This window comes from Lactuca saligna, chromosome 2, assembly GCF_052625555.1.
Source record: "Lactuca saligna cultivar CGN05327 chromosome 2, ASM5262555v1, whole genome shotgun sequence".
Taxonomy (NCBI): Eukaryota; Viridiplantae; Streptophyta; class Magnoliopsida; order Asterales; family Asteraceae; genus Lactuca; species Lactuca saligna.
Genome location: NC_136418.1, coordinates 157078598 through 157099888, shown reverse-complemented (window position 1 = coordinate 157099888; position 21291 = coordinate 157078598). Strand labels below are relative to the sequence as shown.

At 36.7% G+C, this 21291-nt stretch overlaps 3 protein-coding genes across 4 annotated transcripts; 2 read left to right on the top strand and 1 right to left on the bottom strand.

Annotated features, from left to right (window-relative positions):
- The first annotated feature begins 238 nt into the window (after positions 1-238).
- LOC145032326 (mitochondrial phosphate carrier protein 3, mitochondrial-like) lies at positions 239-2872 on the top strand. The gene is made up of 5 exons (XM_078981095.1): positions 239-641; positions 1479-1884; positions 1975-2189; positions 2286-2410; positions 2496-2872. Exons 1-5 carry the CDS (start codon positions 348-350, stop codon positions 2545-2547), a joined length of 1092 nt encoding a protein of 363 aa, XP_078837221.1. The 5' UTR covers positions 239-347; the 3' UTR covers positions 2548-2872.
- LOC145032327 (B3 domain-containing transcription repressor VAL2-like) lies at positions 2633-5860 on the bottom strand. Of its 2 annotated transcripts, none has more exons than XM_078981096.1 (6): positions 5266-5860; positions 3984-4073; positions 3760-3860; positions 3615-3661; positions 3464-3540; positions 2633-3377 (listed from the first exon to the last, which is right to left on the bottom strand). In XM_078981096.1, exons 1-6 carry the CDS (start codon positions 5596-5598, stop codon positions 3033-3035), a joined length of 993 nt encoding a protein of 330 aa, XP_078837222.1. In that variant the 5' UTR covers positions 5599-5860; the 3' UTR covers positions 2633-3032. The 2 variants fall into 2 exon arrangements, with proteins under 2 accessions (XP_078837222.1, XP_078837223.1); XM_078981097.1 differs by lacking the exon at positions 5266-5860 and adding an exon at positions 4515-4594.
- Positions 5861-20319: 14459 nt separating this feature from the next.
- On the top strand, positions 20320-21128 carry LOC145032324 (nucleolin). Its single transcript, XM_078981094.1, has one exon. It carries the CDS (start codon positions 20369-20371, stop codon positions 20903-20905), a length of 537 nt encoding a protein of 178 aa, XP_078837220.1. The 5' UTR covers positions 20320-20368; the 3' UTR covers positions 20906-21128.
- Positions 21129-21291: the final 163 nt, after the last annotated feature.

Below are 21291 nucleotides of genomic sequence, written 5' to 3'. Positions count from 1 at the left end.
ATTCAACAAATAGGAAATTTTTATATAGTTAATACTTAATATATCAATTTTTGTTTTAAACAATCAAATCATGTTATAAACTTTTTAAATATGTCTCCAAAATAAAACATTTTCTTTGTTCCAATTCCCAAGCAAATTGCGAGAATATGCCATTGGCGATTAGACCAATACGACGTCGGAAGGCAACCAGGCATGCTATTGGCTGATGTCTAGGGCTTGAGCAACTTGTATATAAAAGCCAACCATTTTCGTTGAGATTCTCGGAACGGAGGAGAAATCGGAGAGGTCTGGGTCGACTCAAGTCATCCCTCAATCATCTTCTCCGTTCTTTTCTCTGATACTCGGCCATGGCGTTTTCCGACAACTCTCGTCAATCTCTCATCCCTAATTTCCTCTACACTTCTTCAGCTTCGCCCAGCAGCCTACTCATGGGCAACACCTCAAACCCTACCTTGTTTCCTTCTACATCACCCGCCAAACAGAACAACAACTTCGTGATTCCTGCTCCTAACGAGCCTCTAGGCAAGATCGAGATGTACTCTCCTCGATTCTACGCTGCTTGTACTGTTGGAGGTATTCTCAGCTGTGGTCTCACCCACATGACCGTTACTCCTCTTGATCTTGTGAAATGTAACATGCAGGTAATTCCTTCAATCATTTCTTTCTTTAGATCTGGTTGGTTTTATATTATTCCGTCTAGATAATTTTCATTTTTTACGCTCGTGTATTTTTATGATGTTCTCTCTATGGATGTGCAATAGTTTACTGCAAGCTCACTGTAGATCTGTTACGTCAAACTCAGTTCGGGATAATTTTGTTGTTTTACTCTTATACGTCGGTGATTTAATCCGTGTTGTTTAATTTATTGCATCCGATTACCAGTGTGATTGATCCGGATAGTGATTGCTCTAGTGTTTTTAATATTTTATCTGGTATTTGTTGTTCACCTTCTAATTCGTATTTTATGATGTCGATCCGTTCAGTGAAAGTTCTTAATTGTCATAAACTTATTCTTCCAACCTTTTGTTTGTCATTCCAAGTTTATTTCTATCGTGTTATCATTTCCTGGCTAGTTCTAGTAATAAAACGAATTGGGTTGCATCATATGACTGTGGATTCTGACAACCAGAAACCTATTGGATTGAAGTTTCATAATCTAGAGCTTAGCTGAGAGCTTGAATAGTTTCTAGTTACTTGGTCTTTCTATTTTCTCAAATCATGCATCTATCACATCAGATGCTTTTTTTAGTTATATTACTTTTTAAGGGTGTAAGAGTCAACGACTGATTATCAAATTTGATGCACAATTCTTCTTGAAATAGATGTACAAGTGTTCTCAATAAAATCCATTGAACATCATCAAAGCCTATGACATGACATCCGTTTTCAAATTCATTCCATGATTTCATCCCATGGTTTTCTCACGAGTTAATGGCAGGTCATCTCGATCTAATGGGTTTGCTGTTTTGGTTACTCAGATCGATCCAGTTAAATACAAGAGCATATCATCCGGTTTTGGGGTATTGCTGAAGGAACAAGGTGTAAGGGGGTTCTTCAGGGGATGGGTCCCTACCCTACTTGGGTACAGTGCTCAGGGTGCCTGCAAGTTTGGGTTCTATGAATTCTTCAAGAAATACTACTCTGACATTGCTGGACCAGAGTATGCAACCAAATACAAGACCCTGATCTACCTTGCTGGTTCAGCCTCTGCAGAAGTCATTGCTGACGTGGCTCTTTGTCCCATGGAAGCAGTGAAGGTCCGTGTCCAAACACAACCAGGTTTTGCCAGAGGTTTGAGTGATGGGCTTCCAAAATTCGTGAGATCTGATGGTGTACTTGGGTTGTACAAGGGTTTGGTTCCACTTTGGGGACGCCAAATTCCATGTAAGTTGATAAGAATCTTTTTATTTTATTTTTTGGTTACAAGTTTAGTTAGGTTGATTGGTGTGTGGGACACTTGATATGTGCAAACAGATACAATGATGAAGTTTGCTTCGTTTGAGACAATTGTGGAGATGATGTACAAGTATGCTATTCCTACACCAAAGAACGAGTGCAGCAAATCCCTGCAACTTGGAGTTAGTTTCGCTGGTGGATATGTGGCTGGTGTTTTGTGTGCTATTGTGTCTCATCCTGCTGACAATCTTGTCTCCTTCCTTAACAATGCCAAGGGAGCAAGTGTTGGAGATGTGAGTAGTACTACTCATGTCTTTTTATCAATCATCATCTCAAAATTCAAAAGTGATCTCTCCTTAAACCTTTTTTCTTTTTTATTTATTTATCAGGCTGTGAAGAAGCTTGGAGTTTTGGGTCTGTTCACCCGAGGGCTTCCTCTACGTATTGTGATGATTGGAACTCTGACTGGTGCTCAATGGGGAATTTATGATGCTTTTAAAGTGTTTGTTGGCCTGTAAGTTTTATCTCATCTCAAGTCTCTTTTTTATATCTCTTGTCAAACACTATTTCCTTCATTTCTGACTTCGTTTCATGTACAGGCCAACAACAGGTGGTGCTGCACCGGTTGCTATTGAGGCTGCTAAGGATTAGAAGTTTACTGGGAAGCCTGAGAGTTGCGTTTCTTTATTTTAAATGAGTCAATAAACAATAGGGGATATATTATTCTACTACTTCCTTGATGGCACCACAGTAGTTTTGGAGAGTAATCTCTTCTTTTTTTTTTGTTCGGGACACTAGAATGTGGTGCTCGTTTCAACTTTAATTGTTGCTATTTTATTTCTGACTTTTTTTTGGGTAAAACATAGAGGATTGGGTTTGTGTAGTCCTCTGCTTCATGAGTTGAGAAGTTTTTGTTATGATGAAAAGACACAGGATTGGAGAATGAATAATGGTGGGACATTATACTTTTGGATAAGTTTTTATTCATGTGATGTTTCCATCTTTTATTAGTAAGCGAAAAGAAAGAAAAAAGAAACGACTGATTTACAAATTATATGTCCAAAACAACAACACACAACACAAAAGAGTCTTAAGCTGATTGATTATCTTAGTACGATGGGGGTTGCAGACGCATTTTATACCTGGGAGAGATCCTCACTGGACAGGTTTTCGAAAGAAGTAATCTGTTGAGGTGGTGGGTACATGAATTCATCATCCCATGAACTACTGAATGAGTTGAGGATATCATCAAAATACATGTCGCTATCACCATTCATCCAGCTCCAACCACCATCACCATCCATGTTTGGGAAGTTGGTAGTAGGCTGGTTAGTGTCAGGGATGAGATTATAATTAAACTCGACCCCACCAGCCACAGCTTGATTCATAAAATCAGCATCATCCTTCTTGTTTCCCTCAACTTCAGTTGCTTCTTTTTCATATTCATAATCGTCGAATCCATTCCTAATAGCTCGAATCAACTGATTGGAAACAAACCAAAACAGCATTGGATTAATCAACCCATCTTAATAAGATTAGGTAGGTAGCTGTATAAAATGCTTATTACATAGTTTTGATCCACCAAATCCTGGTATAGCAGTACATAGTCATCCGCTTCCAGTCCATGCTTCTTGGTGAATGACCCTAACAAGATCAAGATGAATGAATTACAAAACAAAACACACATCAACATAGAAACAAAACTGAAAATAACTTACCTGTTCCCTCAAGCACGTACATGCGGCTTCGGTTATTTGGCCAGTACCTATCAAAATTCAAATTCCAAAATGAAGCCAACCAACCTAAATATAATCACTTAAATTGACGAGTCTAATTTTGTTTTATGAAGCAGCATAAACCAACCTAAACTTGAATGACCATTCATCCCCAGTGTTCAGGTCATTCATTTGCAAAATCACACTGTCGTTTTTCAAGAGCACAGGAAGGTGAGTCTCAGCTGCTTTCTACATTATTTTAATCAAATAAGATAAACAAAGTATGGTTAAATGCAGATGAAGCTGTCAAAATTGCCAACTCTTAATTACTTACTAACTGTTTCCAAGATAGAAAAATTAAATAAAATCAACCTTTGGCAATACGATTCGTCCGATACTATTAACATCACTTCTATGCAACTTCTTGTAGAACAGAAATGCTAACCTCCCATGCTCTGTAATCTAATATAGACAAAAGAAACATGTATAATTACTAGTTATGTTGAAACAAAGCAAGATCATCATGTGATGTGGGAAGAAAAACTTCGTTCCATTCATGGTAACACCACATGGACTTAGTAATGACAAACTACTGATTACGCTTCTGTAGATAAGGTTAAATGCAAGAAATAACAATTTACTGTATTTTCTGCTCTTGTTAAGACAGTGTCTTTTGAAATATCCATCTATTATAGCAATTAGTAACAAATTAATTTCAAATTTAATGATGTAAGAACATAAATTACCAAGTTTTTATATCATGTCATTGTTCATGTATATATGCCTTCAACAACAACAACAAACCCCACTAATAAAAAAAGATTGAAAGTGGGTTGTATAATAACTAATAACTAAGAGTAAATAAAGATACGAAAGGATACAAGTTATCAATTATTTACCTACATCCATTTGGGTTTGATTTTTGAGACCTTTGACACAATAATTCATCGGTTGGTGGAGATCTTTACATGGAAAACAATCAATTATTTGGGAATGTTTTAATGGAATTCCTTCCATGAATGAAACATAAGCAAATATATATTTGCATGGTCCAGATTTCAGAAAAAAAAAATTAAGGAAATTATTTTGTTTGCTGGAGTATTTTTCATTTCCAATTTTAGATTAAAGAAAGAGAATAAAACTTTTTTGTTTTTGCCACGTGGATAAAGTATTTAATACAATTTATTATTATCAATAATTTTTTTTAAGTAATAATTGGTTTTTTAAAACATGTTTTTTCCCTTTTTGTATGACTCAAATTTTAGCATCAAACAACGAAATTACCATCGGGCTATTCTCTTATCTTCTGGATTTCTGGTCAAGTTTAATATTTATAAATTTCCCACGATCATCGTTCACTTAAATTTCAGTTTCAAGATCAATTCGATTGTAAGCTATGAATATGATGGTTGATTGAAAATCAAACAAAAGAACGAAAACAAAACCATTGATTAGAATTAATGGTTAACTACAAGGATTGATGCTTAGGTTGTTGATCAATCGCCCTCCAACACGTAAAAGGTCCGATCGAAATTCAAGAAAATGTGAAACACTTTTAAATAAATAAAATCAAATCATAACAAGCCATTCTATTACTGTTAGAAATTAAGATTCCGGCAAATAAGATTGGGTTAAGAAGAAGAAGAGATCATACATTTGGTGGGAGAGGAGGAGGAACATAGGCATCGTCACTGTCGGACACCCGTTTCTTCTTAATAAAACACTTATCCTTCTTCATCACGGGCTTGCGCCGACGGCTGACTTCAGCAGGAGCAGCGGTGGAGGCGCCACCTTCCTTCGTCGCAGCGATGGGGTTTTCCGCCAGCATACCACAACCGTTTCTCTCCATTCTCTCTCTTTCTAGCATTAGGAAATTGTGAATAGCGAGCGGTGTTTGTTGGTTGTAGTAGGGTGGATTAAAGCTATCTCTATATTTAGCAAACATTTGGTGAAAGAAGAGGTTAAGGATTGTACATGGTGCATCCATGGTGTTCCCAAATTTGTACTGGTGTCAATTAATTGGAGTGAAATTTAAGAGGAAAAAGGCAACGATGACCACAGACAGGAGACGAAAAATGTTTGTTAGGGGGTTTGGATTTATGCTCATTAAACCTTTTTTGCCACCATTAATACACGTAGAGTGTATGCCAGAAAAGTAATCTCAGAGATGGAGGACGGATGTGGAAGAATAGGAAGGTGTTTTGGCGGTGGAGTATTCTTATTCGTACCATCTGTGAGCTCTACCCTCCACGTAAAATATTGTATTCACATCAGATATCAGTAATGTCAGAATACTCATCAGATGCATTCTGCATTTGCCACATCAATAACTTTTACTTTACTTAGGTGTCTGAAACTTGTCACCACCATTTCATGCTTTTTCTGTTTAAACATAAAAAATTCTGACTTTTACCTTAAAAAAGTAAAAAAATAATATAAGGGGTAAAAAAGTTATTTAATTTGGTTTAGGGACTAAACTTCTTTAATAAAAGTAAATTAGAGGTATAATATGTATTAAGTTGTGCCACGATTTTTTCTTTTTCTTTTTTTTTGCATAAAAAATCTATATGGAGATTTTAGTATAGTTATTTATATTTTTAGTAACTTTGGACATATATAAATATATACATATATTGTATAAATAACTAAGTCTAAGTGTGTTTGTGTTGTACTCCGTGAAAGCTTCGAAACGATATATCGTATGTTCAAAATGGATTATATATGAATGAAATATTGATACTTAAAGTTGAGTATTTGAGAATATAAAAGTTAACAAGAGAGGTAAGTGTAAGAATGATTCCCACATTGGTAGAAAGATCATACTTAAGTGAACTTATAAGTTTCAATGTATGATGGATTTGTAGATTTTATGATTTTTCTTAAACTTTTACTATCTAAAGAAAGTATTTTTAGTAGTAGATCCGAAAACCCATAAGGGGTGAAAACTTATCTTTGTAAACCTCTCAACCGCGGTTTTATACATTGGTTAACTTTATACATTGGTATAAAAAAACTTATTTTTAACTTGATTTCGAGACCTTCATTGTTTGGCTTCAACCAATATAATTTTTTTGTAATTCATAATAAATAAATACAAAAAAGAAATGACAGCTTTTAAACGCCGCTATAGCATCCTTTTAAAGTTATTATAGTTATTTTATGAGTTTTAATGTACATACTTTATCTATTTTCATTTCAAACCTTTATCTCAAAACTTCATGTATAATTTCTAACCTTTTTTTTTCTTTCAAAATTTTGTCATTTTGTTAATTTTCTAAAAATTACATTATATAAAGCCCACTTATATTTGTTATTTCATATTTCATATGTAAAATCCGTTCCATTTATAAATTAATATTTAATTTTATGATAGCCGGTGATAGTTTATTTTGGTGAACATTTTCCGAGAACAATTATTTTTCCTTTGAATTGTTGTCTCAGATTAAAAATAAAATATGTTGTTGCATAGGCTTTTAAAAAATACACTCACAAAAGAGAATATATACCAAATTTGATCACAAGCAATCATCACCACCATGAAACATAATTTTATTACTTTAAACGCTAAAAAGATTTTATTTTCAATGTTTATGCACAAAATTTATGACATACATCCAAATTATTAAAACAAAAGAAAAAACTAACGGAAAAACATAAAAACCACAATATATTTTCAGTTTGTCATGATTATACTACTATAAGTTTTTGTATTTTTTACCTTTAATAATTATATATTTACATATTGTTTCTATTATCCTAATTATTTGTTAATAAAAGAGTAGTTCTTTTGCTAAGTGTTAGAATGTTAGACCTCCTAATTAAAATAGAGAATAAATAGAATGACAAGTGACATCATATTAATTAGGATGTTTAATATTGTAACACTTGGTAAAAGAACTACTTTTTTATTAGCAAATGATTTTAAATTGATTAAACCTCTTAATTAATGTGATTCTATTTGTTTAATATATATGGAAATTTAACTCCACATATTTATTTGAATTAATGATTATAATCGATATAATTAATAAAAATACCTTTTAATTAATAACTTATTTAAAATTTTATATAAAAAATAAATGATTAATAATTTTGAATTTTTTACAAGTTTAATAATTTTGTAACTGTGGTTCCCACGGGTTATAAACTAGTAAAGTGTATAAATGAATACAAACGTAATAATTGTGTTGACAATCTTCTTTTTTATAAAGATGAAAGAATTTAACCATAGTCCAAAATTTATAAAATATATTGTTCCTAATATATATATATATATATATATATATATATATATATATATATATATATATCTTAGGAACAATATATTTTATAGATTTTGGACTTTAACCACAAGAGTTTTAAATATATCATTTTCGTCCCTGATTTTAGTGCTTTATGTTTTGCATAAATAATTTTTTGTATTTATTTTTTCAATGTAGAGTTTTGTTTTAATTTAAGTGAAAAAATATTTAGGGTAGTAGCAATTAATTGTTGCTAACATTTTTGCAGTAGTAACACTTCATAATTTCTTTGTAGCTTTACAAATACAAACCTATACCGAAGAACATCTTCATCTTCTCATCACTTACATTTATTCCAGCAGCAATCATGCTTTGATAAATGTTTTGACTTTTGTAGGGAGATGTTATGTTCATTACATTATGAATTTGCATTTTGCATTTCATTGTCTTAATCCTTTTAGTAATCTCATGACTAGAAAATAAAATTTTAAAGTTATTTTTATTCTTTTAATATTTAGGTTGGCAAGGTGGCATTCAAGGAGCATGTGATTAGATGGGTTTGAAAGCCCCATCATGTTGGTCTTCTGTTGAAGGTTTGAAGGAATATGAATCTTCCTTGCAACATGAGTTGAAGAAGTCCATTTGCTCTACATATATTGATTTAGGAGGTTACACTACTTCACAAATAGAAAGAAAACCTTTGGGTACAGATTGCACCTCGGTATAAGAGTTTATGTTAACATCTTCATCCATGAAACAATCCAAAAAACAAAAGGTAAAGTTTATATTAACTTGAGATTCATAAAAACAATTTAAACATCGTAATCTTGTCTACCCGACTTTAGATTGTTTCTCTCTATTAATATAATTAAGTGTTTTTGTATGCACGAGAATCTATTTTACATCGTACCACCTGGTGCAGTTGAGGCCTATAGAAAAACTATTGAATCTCATTTGCTACAATCTGAGGTAAAAAACATAATGATGTGTCCTTGTATTATTTACAATCTTCCACTTATTGGTAAATTATCGCCCTAATTTATACTCATGTGCCTGCTGTTTTTTATATTGATTATGGTCAAATGAAACTCGTTTTATGTAACACCCTGTTTTCATCTAATTTTTATATATATAAAGAATACAAATATAAGAATAACTAAATATATTCAATAGGGAATCAATTGGATTTTAATTAATTTCAAAAGGGCATATATAAGTTTATGCCATCAAATGACCATGTAATTAATGGAAAAAAAGTAAGATATAAATAATAATAACAATAAAATGAAAATATAAGAGTTGTTCTTCAAGGGACTACATGATGTCAAAATGAGAAACTTAAATGTTAAGCTAATGATTCAAAGGGACCAGTGTTGCCATCTTGGTAAACTTGAGGGACCACTTGTGCTGTTTTTAGTTGCTTCTTCTTCCTGCATTTTAGTACCCGACACTATGTATGGGGTGTTGGTTATGTGCTTTTTGATTTGTCGTAGTCTCCTCCTAAGAACAGACCCAGTTACCTTTACCCATATATATGAGATATGTATCGATAATGTAGGGTTGAAGGAGAAGAAGAGAGTGAGTCGCATTGATAACCAAGTGTGTGTGTATGTGGACTTTAGTCCTCTTAGCATTTTTTGTGGTTGTTTCGAATCTCCGGTGAGCATGCCGCATGGTGGGGATGTCGGATTTTGGTATCCAATGTACATATGTGGCAAGACATATACCCTCCAATGGGTTTTAGTTTTTATGGGGAACTCAACATGCGGTGATGATGAAGATGTCAAATTCGCTGTGAATCTCTCTCGAGCCAGCTGTCGTGTAACGCCCTGCTTCGAATCGTTTCCCATTGCAGGTTTGTGATCAAGGAGTGGGTATTAGTAGACTTAGAACCCTTGAAGAATTAAGTTTGGGCTCATTTGGAGGTTGATGACGTAGTTTGGATGATCCGGATTTTCGGTTTATGTTTTATAGCCCAAGGGTATCGTAAAGGTGTTGGTTCGGGCCTTTTTTGAATTTTGGATTTGATTTCGGTTGGTTTTCAGACTAAATAAAGTTTATAGAAGTTTAGGGTTTCTCGTTACCTTTTCGGGGATATAAAGAACATCGAAATGGATAAGGGATGCAAAAGTTATGACCATTTGAAGTTAGAGGGGTGTTGGGCCAAAATGGGTACGCATGGCGTACCAGGTAGGAATGCATGGCGTTCAAAAAGGATTTTGGATGCGGGAGTGTTTGGTAACACGCTCCGTTCATCAAGTCATATTGAAACCCTAATTTAGGGTCTTGGACCCTATTTAAACACCTTAATTCACCTCCAACCCTCATTTCCCTCAGCCTCCATCCTCTCTAACCCTAAGAACGAAACCATAGCCTCCATCTGAGTGATTCTTGAGCTTCAAAGTGATTTATGAGTATTTTGGTACTTGAGGAGGAAGAAGGAACTTCTTTAAGACTCATTACTTGACTTGGAACTCTTGGATCCAGACTTTTTGCACATAGATCTATCTTCTGGAGGTATAAAGTCTCAAACTTGACAACTCTTTCATGTAGATCTAGTTAAGTGGTAATGTGTTATGAATTTGGTCCCTTTGAGGTGATTCTTGTGAGTAGAAGTTACTCCAGAACCTTTTAGCTTCATATTTGGTCCTTGTTGAGGTTATGGAGTTATAAATTTTGGATCTTGATGGGTAAAAACCTTCCATGCATGATTTGGTAATCATTTGATGAAGTTTGGATACTCAGGGTTTTGATTTGGGTCCTTTTGGGTTATTCTAAGTCATAAAGTTGGAAACTTTATGACTTAAAAAGTCCCTTGAAATTAGATCTGGAAGTTTGGATTGAGATCTTAAGGTATTAAGAAGTTTTAAGACATTTTGGAGTGATTTGGACCCTTGAAGTTCATTTTTGGTGATTGGGCTTCATTAAGCCATGCAAAGGCTTAAAGCCTTCGACTTTATGGATTAAGTCACTAATCTGAAGCTATTTTGAGGATTTGGACATTGGACGTAAGGTATTAAGACATTTGGTGTGATTTTTGGTCAATGGTTGGGAACGGTGTGCGTTCATCGCGGGAACACGGAGCGTTCCGGTAAGGTTCCTGATATGTGTTTTGGCAACGAACTCCCTTCGCTCCACGAGGGAACGCAATGCATTCGGTTCAACAATGGGCTTTTTGGGCTTTTGTTCATGGGCTTGTTTTGGGTTGGACTTGTTGTTTGGGTCTAAGATTTATTATTGGATTAAGAATTATTAGGCTTTAGGATAAGGCTCATATAGGTTGGGCCCAAATTTATGGATCTTATAGTTTTGGGCCTTTTGATTTTGGGCTTAGGCCTCAGTTTTGGTTCATGTTGGGTCAGGGGTAAAATGGTCATTTTACCCCAAGTATGGATTATGGATCATATTTTGGAACCCAATTGCTAATTGGGTGCTATTTTGGTATTGATAGCTTGGGAAGTCGTCAGAGCAACAACTAGGGATTTCCTTCAGTGAGCTTCTGCATTCGAGGTGAGTTTCCTCACTGGTTTAGTGGGTCTAAGCCACCAAGGCCGACCCTAGATTGGTTATGCTATTATACTTGTTGTTTGTGTGATACTTGTATGTAATTGTATATGTATGCTTAGTGGGCGAGGACCGTTATGTGAGTATGGGCAGGGTTCCTATCTCACTATTATTTGAGTGTAAGTGAGGCTCGTATCTCATTATTATCCTAGTGTGGTCGAGGTCCGTATCTCATTACTATCCGAGTGTAGGCGGGGCCCGTATCTCATTACTATCCGAGTGTGGGTGGGGCCCGTATCTCATTACTATTCGAGTATGGGCGGGGCCCGTATCTCACTGTTATTTGAGTGTGGGCGGGGCCCGTATCTCACTGTTATCTGAGTGTGGGCAGGGACCATATATTATTATTGCATGATATGTATGGTATTTGGTATTTGGGGAACTCACTAAGCTTTATGCTTACAGTTTGTGGTTTATGGTTTCAGGTACTTCCGGTTCGAAAGGGAAGGGTCTGGCTAGATAACAACGCATAGCCCATGTTTTCCGCAATATGTGATCTATGGGAACAAACTCTGATAATCGTTTATTTTAAAATGCTTTTAAATGTCTGGATAAAGTTACAATGTTTTGATTATAATAAAAATAAACTTTTTAGCCTTGTTTTTTAGAATGTTACATTTCGAGTAGGAACCTTAACATAGAGAACGACAAATGGAGTGAGACCGTCGACACCGGAGTAAGGGGAGACATCAGAGTTAGGCAGCTTTCAAGTATCAATGATGGGACCTGCTTCAGCTCTGACGAGGTGCACGTGGTCTTTTGATGGACTTGGACGTTGTCACTGGAATGAGAAGATCGTCGGAATGGGGTCACGAGTGAGGGAGCCAAGATCGGGCTTGGTTTTGTCCCCTGAGAAGAAGAATACACCAGATGTAGATGTATCAAAGGTGTTGTGCGTCGTCGACCAGTCTTGATGCCTATGAGCATGCATTTTGTACATCTTCCCCCACATGTAACTTCTTTTGGCCGCCTTCAATATTTTTGACTTAGTTGACCTAGTAGATATTAGTAAGTAGTTTGGGCTTAGACTTCTCTAATGGATTCAAAGAAATGAGATTGGACTCGATGAAGTGTTTTTTTAGCTCAATTAATAATTGTTTTCTTTTAATTAAAATTTCATATTTCGTATATAATTGTGTAACGCTCGATTCCAGTTATGAAAATTATTTCCAATTTTTTTATTAATTATTTTTGGACATAGCTTGGTGTTATGATTTTGGTCTGCAGAGTTTAATGAACCAACACTACATGTTGGTGGCTGGAAAGGAAACCTAAATTTTAGGGTGTTGCACCCTATATAATCTCCTTAGATCCCTAAGGGTTGGTCTTTTTACCAGCCTCCATTGTCACTAAAACCCTAATTCGTCCCTTAAGCTTTCTTGGTGGTGTTTTAAGCCTTGGGTGGATTCTTGTGGTTATCTAGCTCATTTTGAAAGAAGTTTTGAAGATTGGAGGTGCTTATCTTGGAAGGAAGGTCATAGATGCAGAATCTCTCCACTTGTTGCAGTCTCTTTGAGGTATCAAGTTTGAACCTTGGCTTATAGATGTTCAGATCCCCTTAATTCATGCTTTTGGTCCTTTTTGGGTTAGCGAAGGAGTAAATTCGTTTAGAGGGCTTTTCATTTTAGATTTGGGCTTGTCTTGACCTCCTTGAGCATAAAGGTGCAAGCTTTATGAGAAGAGTTGGTCCCATGCATGCATTAAGTCCATTTTTTGAGCTTAAGAGTTTCTTTTATGCATGCATAAGCGTAAAGTTGGCAACTTTACATGGTCTTCCTGCTCAAGGAAGTCAGATCTAGGGTTTAAGGCTTTGTCTTCATGGTCTAGGTGCTTATTGGTTAAGTATTTGCTCTATCAAGACTTATGGTTGGGTTTTAGACCCTTTCTGGTAGTTCATAGGGGTAAGTTTGGAAACATTACCCTTCTAGGTCTCAATTGGGAGTCGAAGGAACAGATGGTTGTATTAAGTTGTTGGAGCTCGAGGAAGTACGACGTGTTGGATGGGATTTTTCCTTCTGTAACGATAAAGGAAACAGGTTGTGGTCAAAGGGAAATATGGCGTGTTGGGTCAATATGGGATGTTGACCTTGACCTTTGACTTTTGCCTTTGACCATGTTTGACCTAGAAATTGGGGGGGGGGGGGGGGGGGGGTTGGAGGTATTTTGAGTTTAATATAAGGAATTGTTTCTGTTTAGGTGTTGGGTAGAGCTAATATTCAGAGCCAAGACATATTAACTATCATTCAGATTTGGAGGTGAGTTCCCTCATTGTGTACAATGGGTTGAAGGCACCAATGTCGACCCATGATTATGCCTTGTTAGTATGCTAGTTGTCTGCGCGACTCTTGCATGTGTTATGTACTTGTATGTTTACCGGGCGAGGCCTATTATATTTTTATTTGAATGTATGATATTTTTGGGTCACATTTTTGGGATGTTTCTAATTGTCAAATCATTTACTTATCAATTAAATGTATTATTTTATAATTAATCCACATATTGATCATATTATAAATAAAAAAATAGGTTTGTATAAGCATATTAGTATATATGTTTATAAACAATATTTGGACTTAAAAACAAGAGTTTAGAAACTTAAGTGTATAATATTAATATATATGTTTATAAACATATTAGTATATATGTTTATAAACAATATTTGGACTTAGTATATATGTTTAAAAACAATATTTGTAGGCATTAACCTTCTAAGGGGGGTGGGGTAAATCAGTCATTGGATCAGTTTTTTTTTTTTGTGTGTGTGTATATATATATATATATATATATATATATATATATATATATATATATATATATATATATAAGTGGGTGGGGGGGGGGGGGGTTAACGATTAAGTATAATATAAGTTATTCATTAATACTTGATATGTGAGCTAAGTAGAGGTTTTTTTGGGATATAGGTGTTCGGAGAGTTGGGCAACTCATCTTATCCATTTCAAAGGTTTTATCACATGTCGTGCTGCTTCAGGTGAGTTTTCCTCACTGTACTGAAAGGATCCCCCATACTAATCCCCACAGCAACGACAACCACGGTAGCTGCAGAAACAGCAACCTCAGAAAGTGTTGCGTATCGGTCGTCAAAGAACTCCATCATGGCAGTCTTGATAGACCCAAATAACTCCGGTATTTGCTCCCGGACAATAGAAACAATCTCAGCATAAATAATCTCCCTAACTTGATCCTCAGACAACCCTGGCCTATCATGGCCACTCGCTCCGACTCCTGATCCAAATCCTAACTCAAATCGCCTGAAAATAAACTAGAAAATATCAGATGAGGCGTATACCATACCATAGAACCCATTTCACAACAAAACCATAGGGGGTGTGTCTTCCTGCTACGCGTACGAGTCCTGTGCTTCAAGTAGTACGGTCCCATACTACCTTCCGCACCTACTGGTATTTGTCTCAGAAGATCCTCACAATGACCTAACATCACACACTAGAATACACATGCACCCTATTCTCACTTCCTAGAGAATGGCTAGACATTCCTCAACTGGCCGGATGACCCCACATAACTCATCCATGAAACTTCCACCAGCCTTGCAATACTCGTGTATGCTAATCATACATAGCACTGGATTTTATAGGTAGTCAAATACCTAATTTAACCCTAAGCCCTTCATCATAGAAGAAAAAGAAATAAGGCTAAACCAAATATTCTTAGACTATAGAATCATAGTTATGTACAACTATGATGCATACACTAAGCAACTACAGTAATGATGTCAATTCCGTGCAAGAAGAAACCCTAGGCTATCATACATTAATTATCAGAAAATTTTATTAGCAATTCCTGAAGATCCCTAGCCTGTCACTAGCATGCTATTCTACCATAAACATAATAGCAAATAATTGTGTGGGTAATTTGGGGTATACTTTCTTGCTCCGGCTGATCGTACACATCGCATCCTTCCTTGTTTACTTTTAAAAACAATTAATGGAAAATCGGTTTAAAAAAACTTTTGCAGTTCCTTAGTTTGAGTATGGATTCACATGAATGCTCATCCAATTAACTAAAATCAAGGCTCTGATGCCAACTTGTAATACTCAAAAATCATAAAAAAATAAGTTTTTGAAAATCAACCACTCATCAACATTGTTTACAAAAAAATCATTGTTTTCAAAGTATTATTTCAAATCAGAGTTTGTCCCCAAGATCCAGTGACAAAACACGAGGTTGTTACGATCACACATTCAAATTCCTAAAATCCTCGGAAGTAACTGAAACCATAAACTAAAATGTAAGTCAAAGATTAGTGAGTTCTCCCAAGTATGACAACACAAACATATAATCAAACAGATAATGGGTCCATAACCTCTTGGTTCGATTACCCCTGACCTACAACTTTACCATTAGAATGCCCAATACATAACAAGTCCACAATCTTCCGGTTGGAATGCCCTGGCCCTCAATATTTCGGTTGGAATGCCTCGGATTGTTGACTTACAACAAAAAGCAGTACAGTCTCAACCCCATCATACCATGTCGACATGCATATAACAAATAACATATATCCAGCAACAGATAATCATATAACCAGTTAACAGACTAACAAGCAGATCTACAAATTACTATTGTATAACAACATCCTAAATACCAAAATACATAACCAATGGGGTCGACATTGGTGCCTTCGACCCACAAGAATAGTGAGGAAACTCACCTCACAGTCTGACGAATAGCTGATCAATACTTTGCTCCCAAATTTCGGCTTACCCAAATCCTAAATGACAAAATATTACCCCTTCTAAATTAATAACATTTTTCCGAAATACTCTTGGTCATAAGTGGTCAAAATCAACAAGTCAACCGAGTCAACCCCACCGAGTCAACTCAGCCGAGTCAACACAGGGATCGTACACGGGGTGTACTACGGATGTAGGCGGGGCATACTGGCTGTCCAAGGCGTCGTGTAACACCCGATTCTCGATATGTTTTTAAATTATAATTTTATTCATTTTTATTCAAGAACTGGACGAGTTGGAGGCTCAAACTCGTCAAGTAGAAAATGGATTTAGATACGGGTTTGGAAGTCTACTTGACGAGTAGGTCTAGCAGAGTGAAACCCTAATTTTAGGGTTTTGCACCCTATTTAAATACATTAACCTCCAAAGGTTGGCCACATTTGCAGCCTCCATCACCCTAAACCCTAGCCACGAAACCCTAATCAACTTTTTAGTGTTCTTGTGTCATTATTGTGTGTTCTTTGTGAAGTTGAAGAAGAGGATCCTTGAAGAAAGAGCAAGGACATGAAGTAGATCCAGAAGTTAAGCTCCATTTCTGGTTCAATAGAGGTAAAAAAAACTCCTAACTTGTCTATTATATGCTTAGATCTCTTCATCCCCACTTTTGTTGAGTTTTTGGTCCAAGTAGCTTGGTCCTTGGGAAATGGACATCCCAAGTGATTTATCCTTCCAATCTGGGGTCTAGAAGGGGTTCCATGGCATAAAGGTGCAAAATTTATGGCCATGGAAGCCCCATGCAAGCTTTAAGGTATCATTTTGGCCTTTTAAGCCCCAAAAGGCCATGCATGGAGAGAAAGTCTGAAACTTTATGTGTTTATTTGGTGTTTAGGGCCTAGATCTCAGTTTTCATGCTTTGGTTTGGAGTATTATGACTTTTAGACTAAGATCTATGTCTTAAAGGATTAGGGTTTGAGCTAAACCCATTTAAGGAAGCTATTGATTGGTAAAGTTGGAAACTTTACCCTTAAAAGGACCTTTTCAATGTGTGGAAGAAGTGTGGAGTACAGATATGAAGGATAAGAGCTTAATCTATTAAGATGGCCCAACAGACTGAAGAACTCTTCGAGTCCATAGAGGAACTCAATGAGTTGGGATGAAATGTCATGATTCTGTAAAAGGGAAAACTCAACGAGTCTAAGGATGACTCGATGAGTAGAATAGGAAAGTCCCGATACCATGGATAGGAGGAACTCGTCGAGTTGTGAAAGAACTCGTTGAGTTGGATCGTGAGTGTAAGGTTTCATGAATCATGGAACTCGATAAGTTGATGGACCAACTCGACGAGTTACGTCAACCAGATGTTGAGTTTGACCAGATGTTGACTTTGACCAAAGTGTTGATTTTGACTTTGAATTTGACCAACTTGACCCTTAAGGGGTTGTGAGTATGAAAAGGGTAATTAAAGGAAATGTTTATGTGTAGGAGTCTGAGAGGGTCGATTTCAGAGCATGAGCCTTTGTAGTTATTTCCTAGTTTTCGAGATGAGTTAGCTTCCAGTAGAAGTGGGTTGAAGGCACCAATGTCGGCTCACTAGTAGTTGATTATAGTTAAGATGATGTCTTTGTGATAATTGTCTGGCATGGCACTATCTGTTATGAGTTATGTGCTAGTATGTTATGATATTATGTGATAGTGGTATGAGGGGTGGGCTAGACCCCGTTATCAATTGTAAGGACCAACATGGTAGCTCATGCACCCATATATGCCTGGCAGTATGCTATACTATGTTATTATTTGGTAGTGGTAGGGGTGAAATAGTCCCCGTAACCGGGTTAAATAAACCGGGGAGTAGGTAGGGCACCCAGATATGCCTGGCAGGGTAGGTTGAGTACCCATATTTGCTTGACAGGGGTAGGTTGGTACCCCGGTATGCCTAAAAAGGGTAGGTTGAGCACCCAGATATGCTCAGCAGGGTAGGCAGGGCATCCAGATATGCTTGGTCGTATGTTTATTGTATGGTATATGGTATGATGGGGGAAGTCACTATGCTTCGCGCTTACGATTTTCAGATTTGGTTTCAGGTACTTCTTCTTCGAAAGGAAATGAGTCGGCATGACTGCATCGCATCACACCACTATCTTCCACACTATGATGTTCTTGGGATTTGTACTTTGACATTATTATGATTTGTTTTGAGACATATGATTTATAGTTTTTATGATATGAGGCAACACAATGATGTTTTCAATAATCTATCTTATGAATTATTAAATTAAAAATGAAATTTTTGGTCATGGATTTTGGGATGTTACACGTCGTGACCAAATCTGTGTACGCGCAACGTACCCTTCGGTATGCCCAATGTACGCAGCAATCCCCTTCTTAATATATTAAAAGCTTATTTCTCCGACTTAACATGTCTAAATACAGATCCAATGCTAAAATACCACTAAAATTCATAAATTTTCCAACTTTATGACTTTGCGTGTCCATTAAGTGCGTAATACACAAAATTTCAACATCTTAATGCCTTAAGACATTCTATAGCATGCATGGAGTAAAACTAAGCATCAAGACCACATTTTTATGACTTAAGACCCTTCGCAAGGTCTGAAAGGATGACTTATTTGGTTAAGAGCATGTCATGATCAAGAATCACCATATTTGGGACCAAAAGTGCCCTATATGAAGAAATTGCTAGATCTACAAGATAGAGTGATCAAGTTATGAACTTTTTTACCTCATGGAGGTTGCTAGCAAGGTGATAATCTCATATCCAATTTGCTTCCAAGCTTCAAGCTCTTCTCACCACCTTCTTCTTCTTATTCTTTAAGAATGTCATAAAACACAAAGATAAGCTAAAGATGCACTATTCTCACTTAAGGTTAGCTTGGGAGTCGTTTTTCTCAGATGGAGGCTGGTGAGGGGAATGAGAAATGAGAGATAATGATGCTTAAATATGGATAAAACCCTAAAAATTAGGGTTTGAAGTTCCACTACGTACGCCATGCGTACTAGGGTATGCCCCAGTATGCCTAGCGTACACAACGTACGCTCAACGTACTACATCTTGGCCAAAATTACCAAAATGCCACTATGGGCCATTCTTGAAATCTTTTCAAACCCAAAGGTCAAAATGCATTGTTATTTCTTACTCAAGCCTAAATTTGAAAATACATCATCATCAAGATGTTACATTATCGTACTGACCCCTATATAAAATGGGATTAGCCTTTCCATATATGTATGCCAACATGTTTTGTCTTGTGGTGGGCTTGTCATGATAAGAAATGAAGCAACAATATCTACCCATGAGTTACTCCTAACTTCTTGTGATTCCATTTTACATAGTTAAGTCCCCTTACTACTACTTAGGGATGAGCATATGGACCGGGGGAACCGGTCGGAACCAGTACCGGAACCGAAACCGGAACTCAATGGAACCGGTCGGGCCGGGACCGGGACATTATTTTTGTGGATTTTTGGAACCGGGAACCGGTAGGAACCGGAACCGATATAACCGGAACCGGCAAAAACCGGTAGAACCGGCAAAAACCGAAACCGTATGATGCTATTTTTCAAGGACCGGTTCCAACATTTGAAAACACGACAAGAACCGGTAGAACCGGGAACCGGTAGAACCGCCGGGCCGGTTCGGTTCTTAATTTTGGCCGAAGCCGGTTCCCGGTTCCGGACTGGTTCGGACCGGTTCGGTTCCTTTGCTCATGCCTACTACTACTCATCCAAACTCCAACGATTAAGCAAACACCGCATTATCACTCGTGTTGCCCCTTTAGATCCCAAGAACAACCGAAGTAGATGAGACAATATTCATTTTCTTCTTGCCCAATAAGTACAACGATATTTCTAATTATGACAATATAATACCTTCACAAATCATCCCGTAACGCTTGCTTAATGTTGTAATTGACATTTTTGAGTTAACCATAGCGTTGATATAATGTTTTGAAAAAAGGACATATAAGTCCGTTACGTTGAATAATTACAAAATAGAATACATGAATTAATAACCAGTAAAAATATCTTCATTTTGTTGGAGTTAAATAGTTACTCCTTTTGAAAATTAGAAAAAAAGAGAAAAGAGTCCGTGGGCTAGGCCCGGGTCCAGTTATGTCGAAACCCGTATCAAGACCATATGCGAGCAAGTTTCAAGTTTCATTTCTACTAAAAGCCCTAAATACAAGAAGAAGGGTTGTGAGTTTGGATTTTGGAAGAAGCCATGGCAGAGCTGAATAGCAACGAAGAAGCACATGTATTGCCGTCCAAGCGAAAGCAAACTGCCACAGACGCAGATGTCGAGTCCACAAAGAAGCACCAAGTAGAGAGTTGTGCCGTTAAAGACGCCTCCGCTGCCGCCGAAGAGAAAGTTATCAACGAAAATGGAGAGGAAGAGGAAGAGGAAGAGGAAGACTATGACGGAGAAGACGATGTCGATTCGGAAGACGAAGAAGATGATGACGACGAAGACGAAGTTGAACATTCCAACGGTGGAGCTGAAATTGATCGGAAGGGGAAAGGGATAATGAAGGATGATAAGGGTAAAGGAAAGCTGATCGAAGAGTCCGAAGAAGACGACTCTTCCGATGATGACGGCGCGAGTGAATCAGACGGTGATGATGATGATCTCTCTGATGATCCGTTGGCGGAGGTCGATTTGGATAACATTCTTCCTTCAAGGACACGGCGTCGTACGGCTCCTCCGGGGTTGCGCATTTCTAATGATAAGTTCACCAACGATAAGGACAACGATGCCTAAGCTTCAAGGAGGTTAGATTAGTTGCTGCTTCATGAATCCACCCTCTTTTTTTTTTTTTTTCTTTTTTTTTTTTACTTAGAACCGTATTTGCCGACGTTAAGGTTTTACAATCAATGCTGCTACTGTTGAAGAGTGAACACATTTCTGTGGTGTAAGAAATATTAAGGTCGTCTAGGGTTTAAATATGCTGTCGTATTAATATCAATTGAGCTGCCATTGATAAGTCTTGCTTTACTTGATTTCTGGAATCTTTTAAGTTACTCTCACAATTAGAAGGCTAGTTATGGCAGAGCTCCCGAATGCACAAATGAAAGAAACTGAAATGGGATTAAGCTGCAGTAGTTCTGCTCTACACTTCTGCTCATAAGATCATATTTAGCTATCTT

What these genes read in the sequence shown, in the direction of transcription:
- LOC145032327 (XM_078981096.1), bottom strand. Translation starts at nt 5,598, where the DNA reads ATGGATGCACCATGTACAATCCTTAACCTCTTCTTTCACCAAATGTTT. An exon ending in CTCCTCCTCTCCCACCAAAT is followed by an intron (nt 4,074 to 5,265) that starts GTATGATCTCTT and finishes TGTCTATATTAG; the next exon opens with ATTACAGAGCATGGGAGGTT. An exon ending in ATTTGGTGGATCAAAACTAT is followed by an intron (nt 3,378 to 3,463) that starts GTAATAAGCATT and finishes GTTTCCAATCAG; the next exon opens with TTGATTCGAGCTATTAGGAA.
- LOC145032324 (XM_078981094.1), top strand. Translation starts at nt 20,369, where the DNA reads ATGGCAGAGCTGAATAGCAACGAAGAAGCACATGTATTGCCGTCCAAG.
- LOC145032326 (XM_078981095.1), top strand. Translation starts at nt 348, where the DNA reads ATGGCGTTTTCCGACAACTCTCGTCAATCTCTCATCCCTAATTTCCTC. An exon ending in TTGGGGACGCCAAATTCCAT is followed by an intron (nt 1,885 to 1,974) that starts GTAAGTTGATAA and finishes ATGTGCAAACAG; the next exon opens with ATACAATGATGAAGTTTGCT. An exon ending in TTTAAAGTGTTTGTTGGCCT is followed by an intron (nt 2,411 to 2,495) that starts GTAAGTTTTATC and finishes TTTCATGTACAG; the next exon opens with GCCAACAACAGGTGGTGCTG.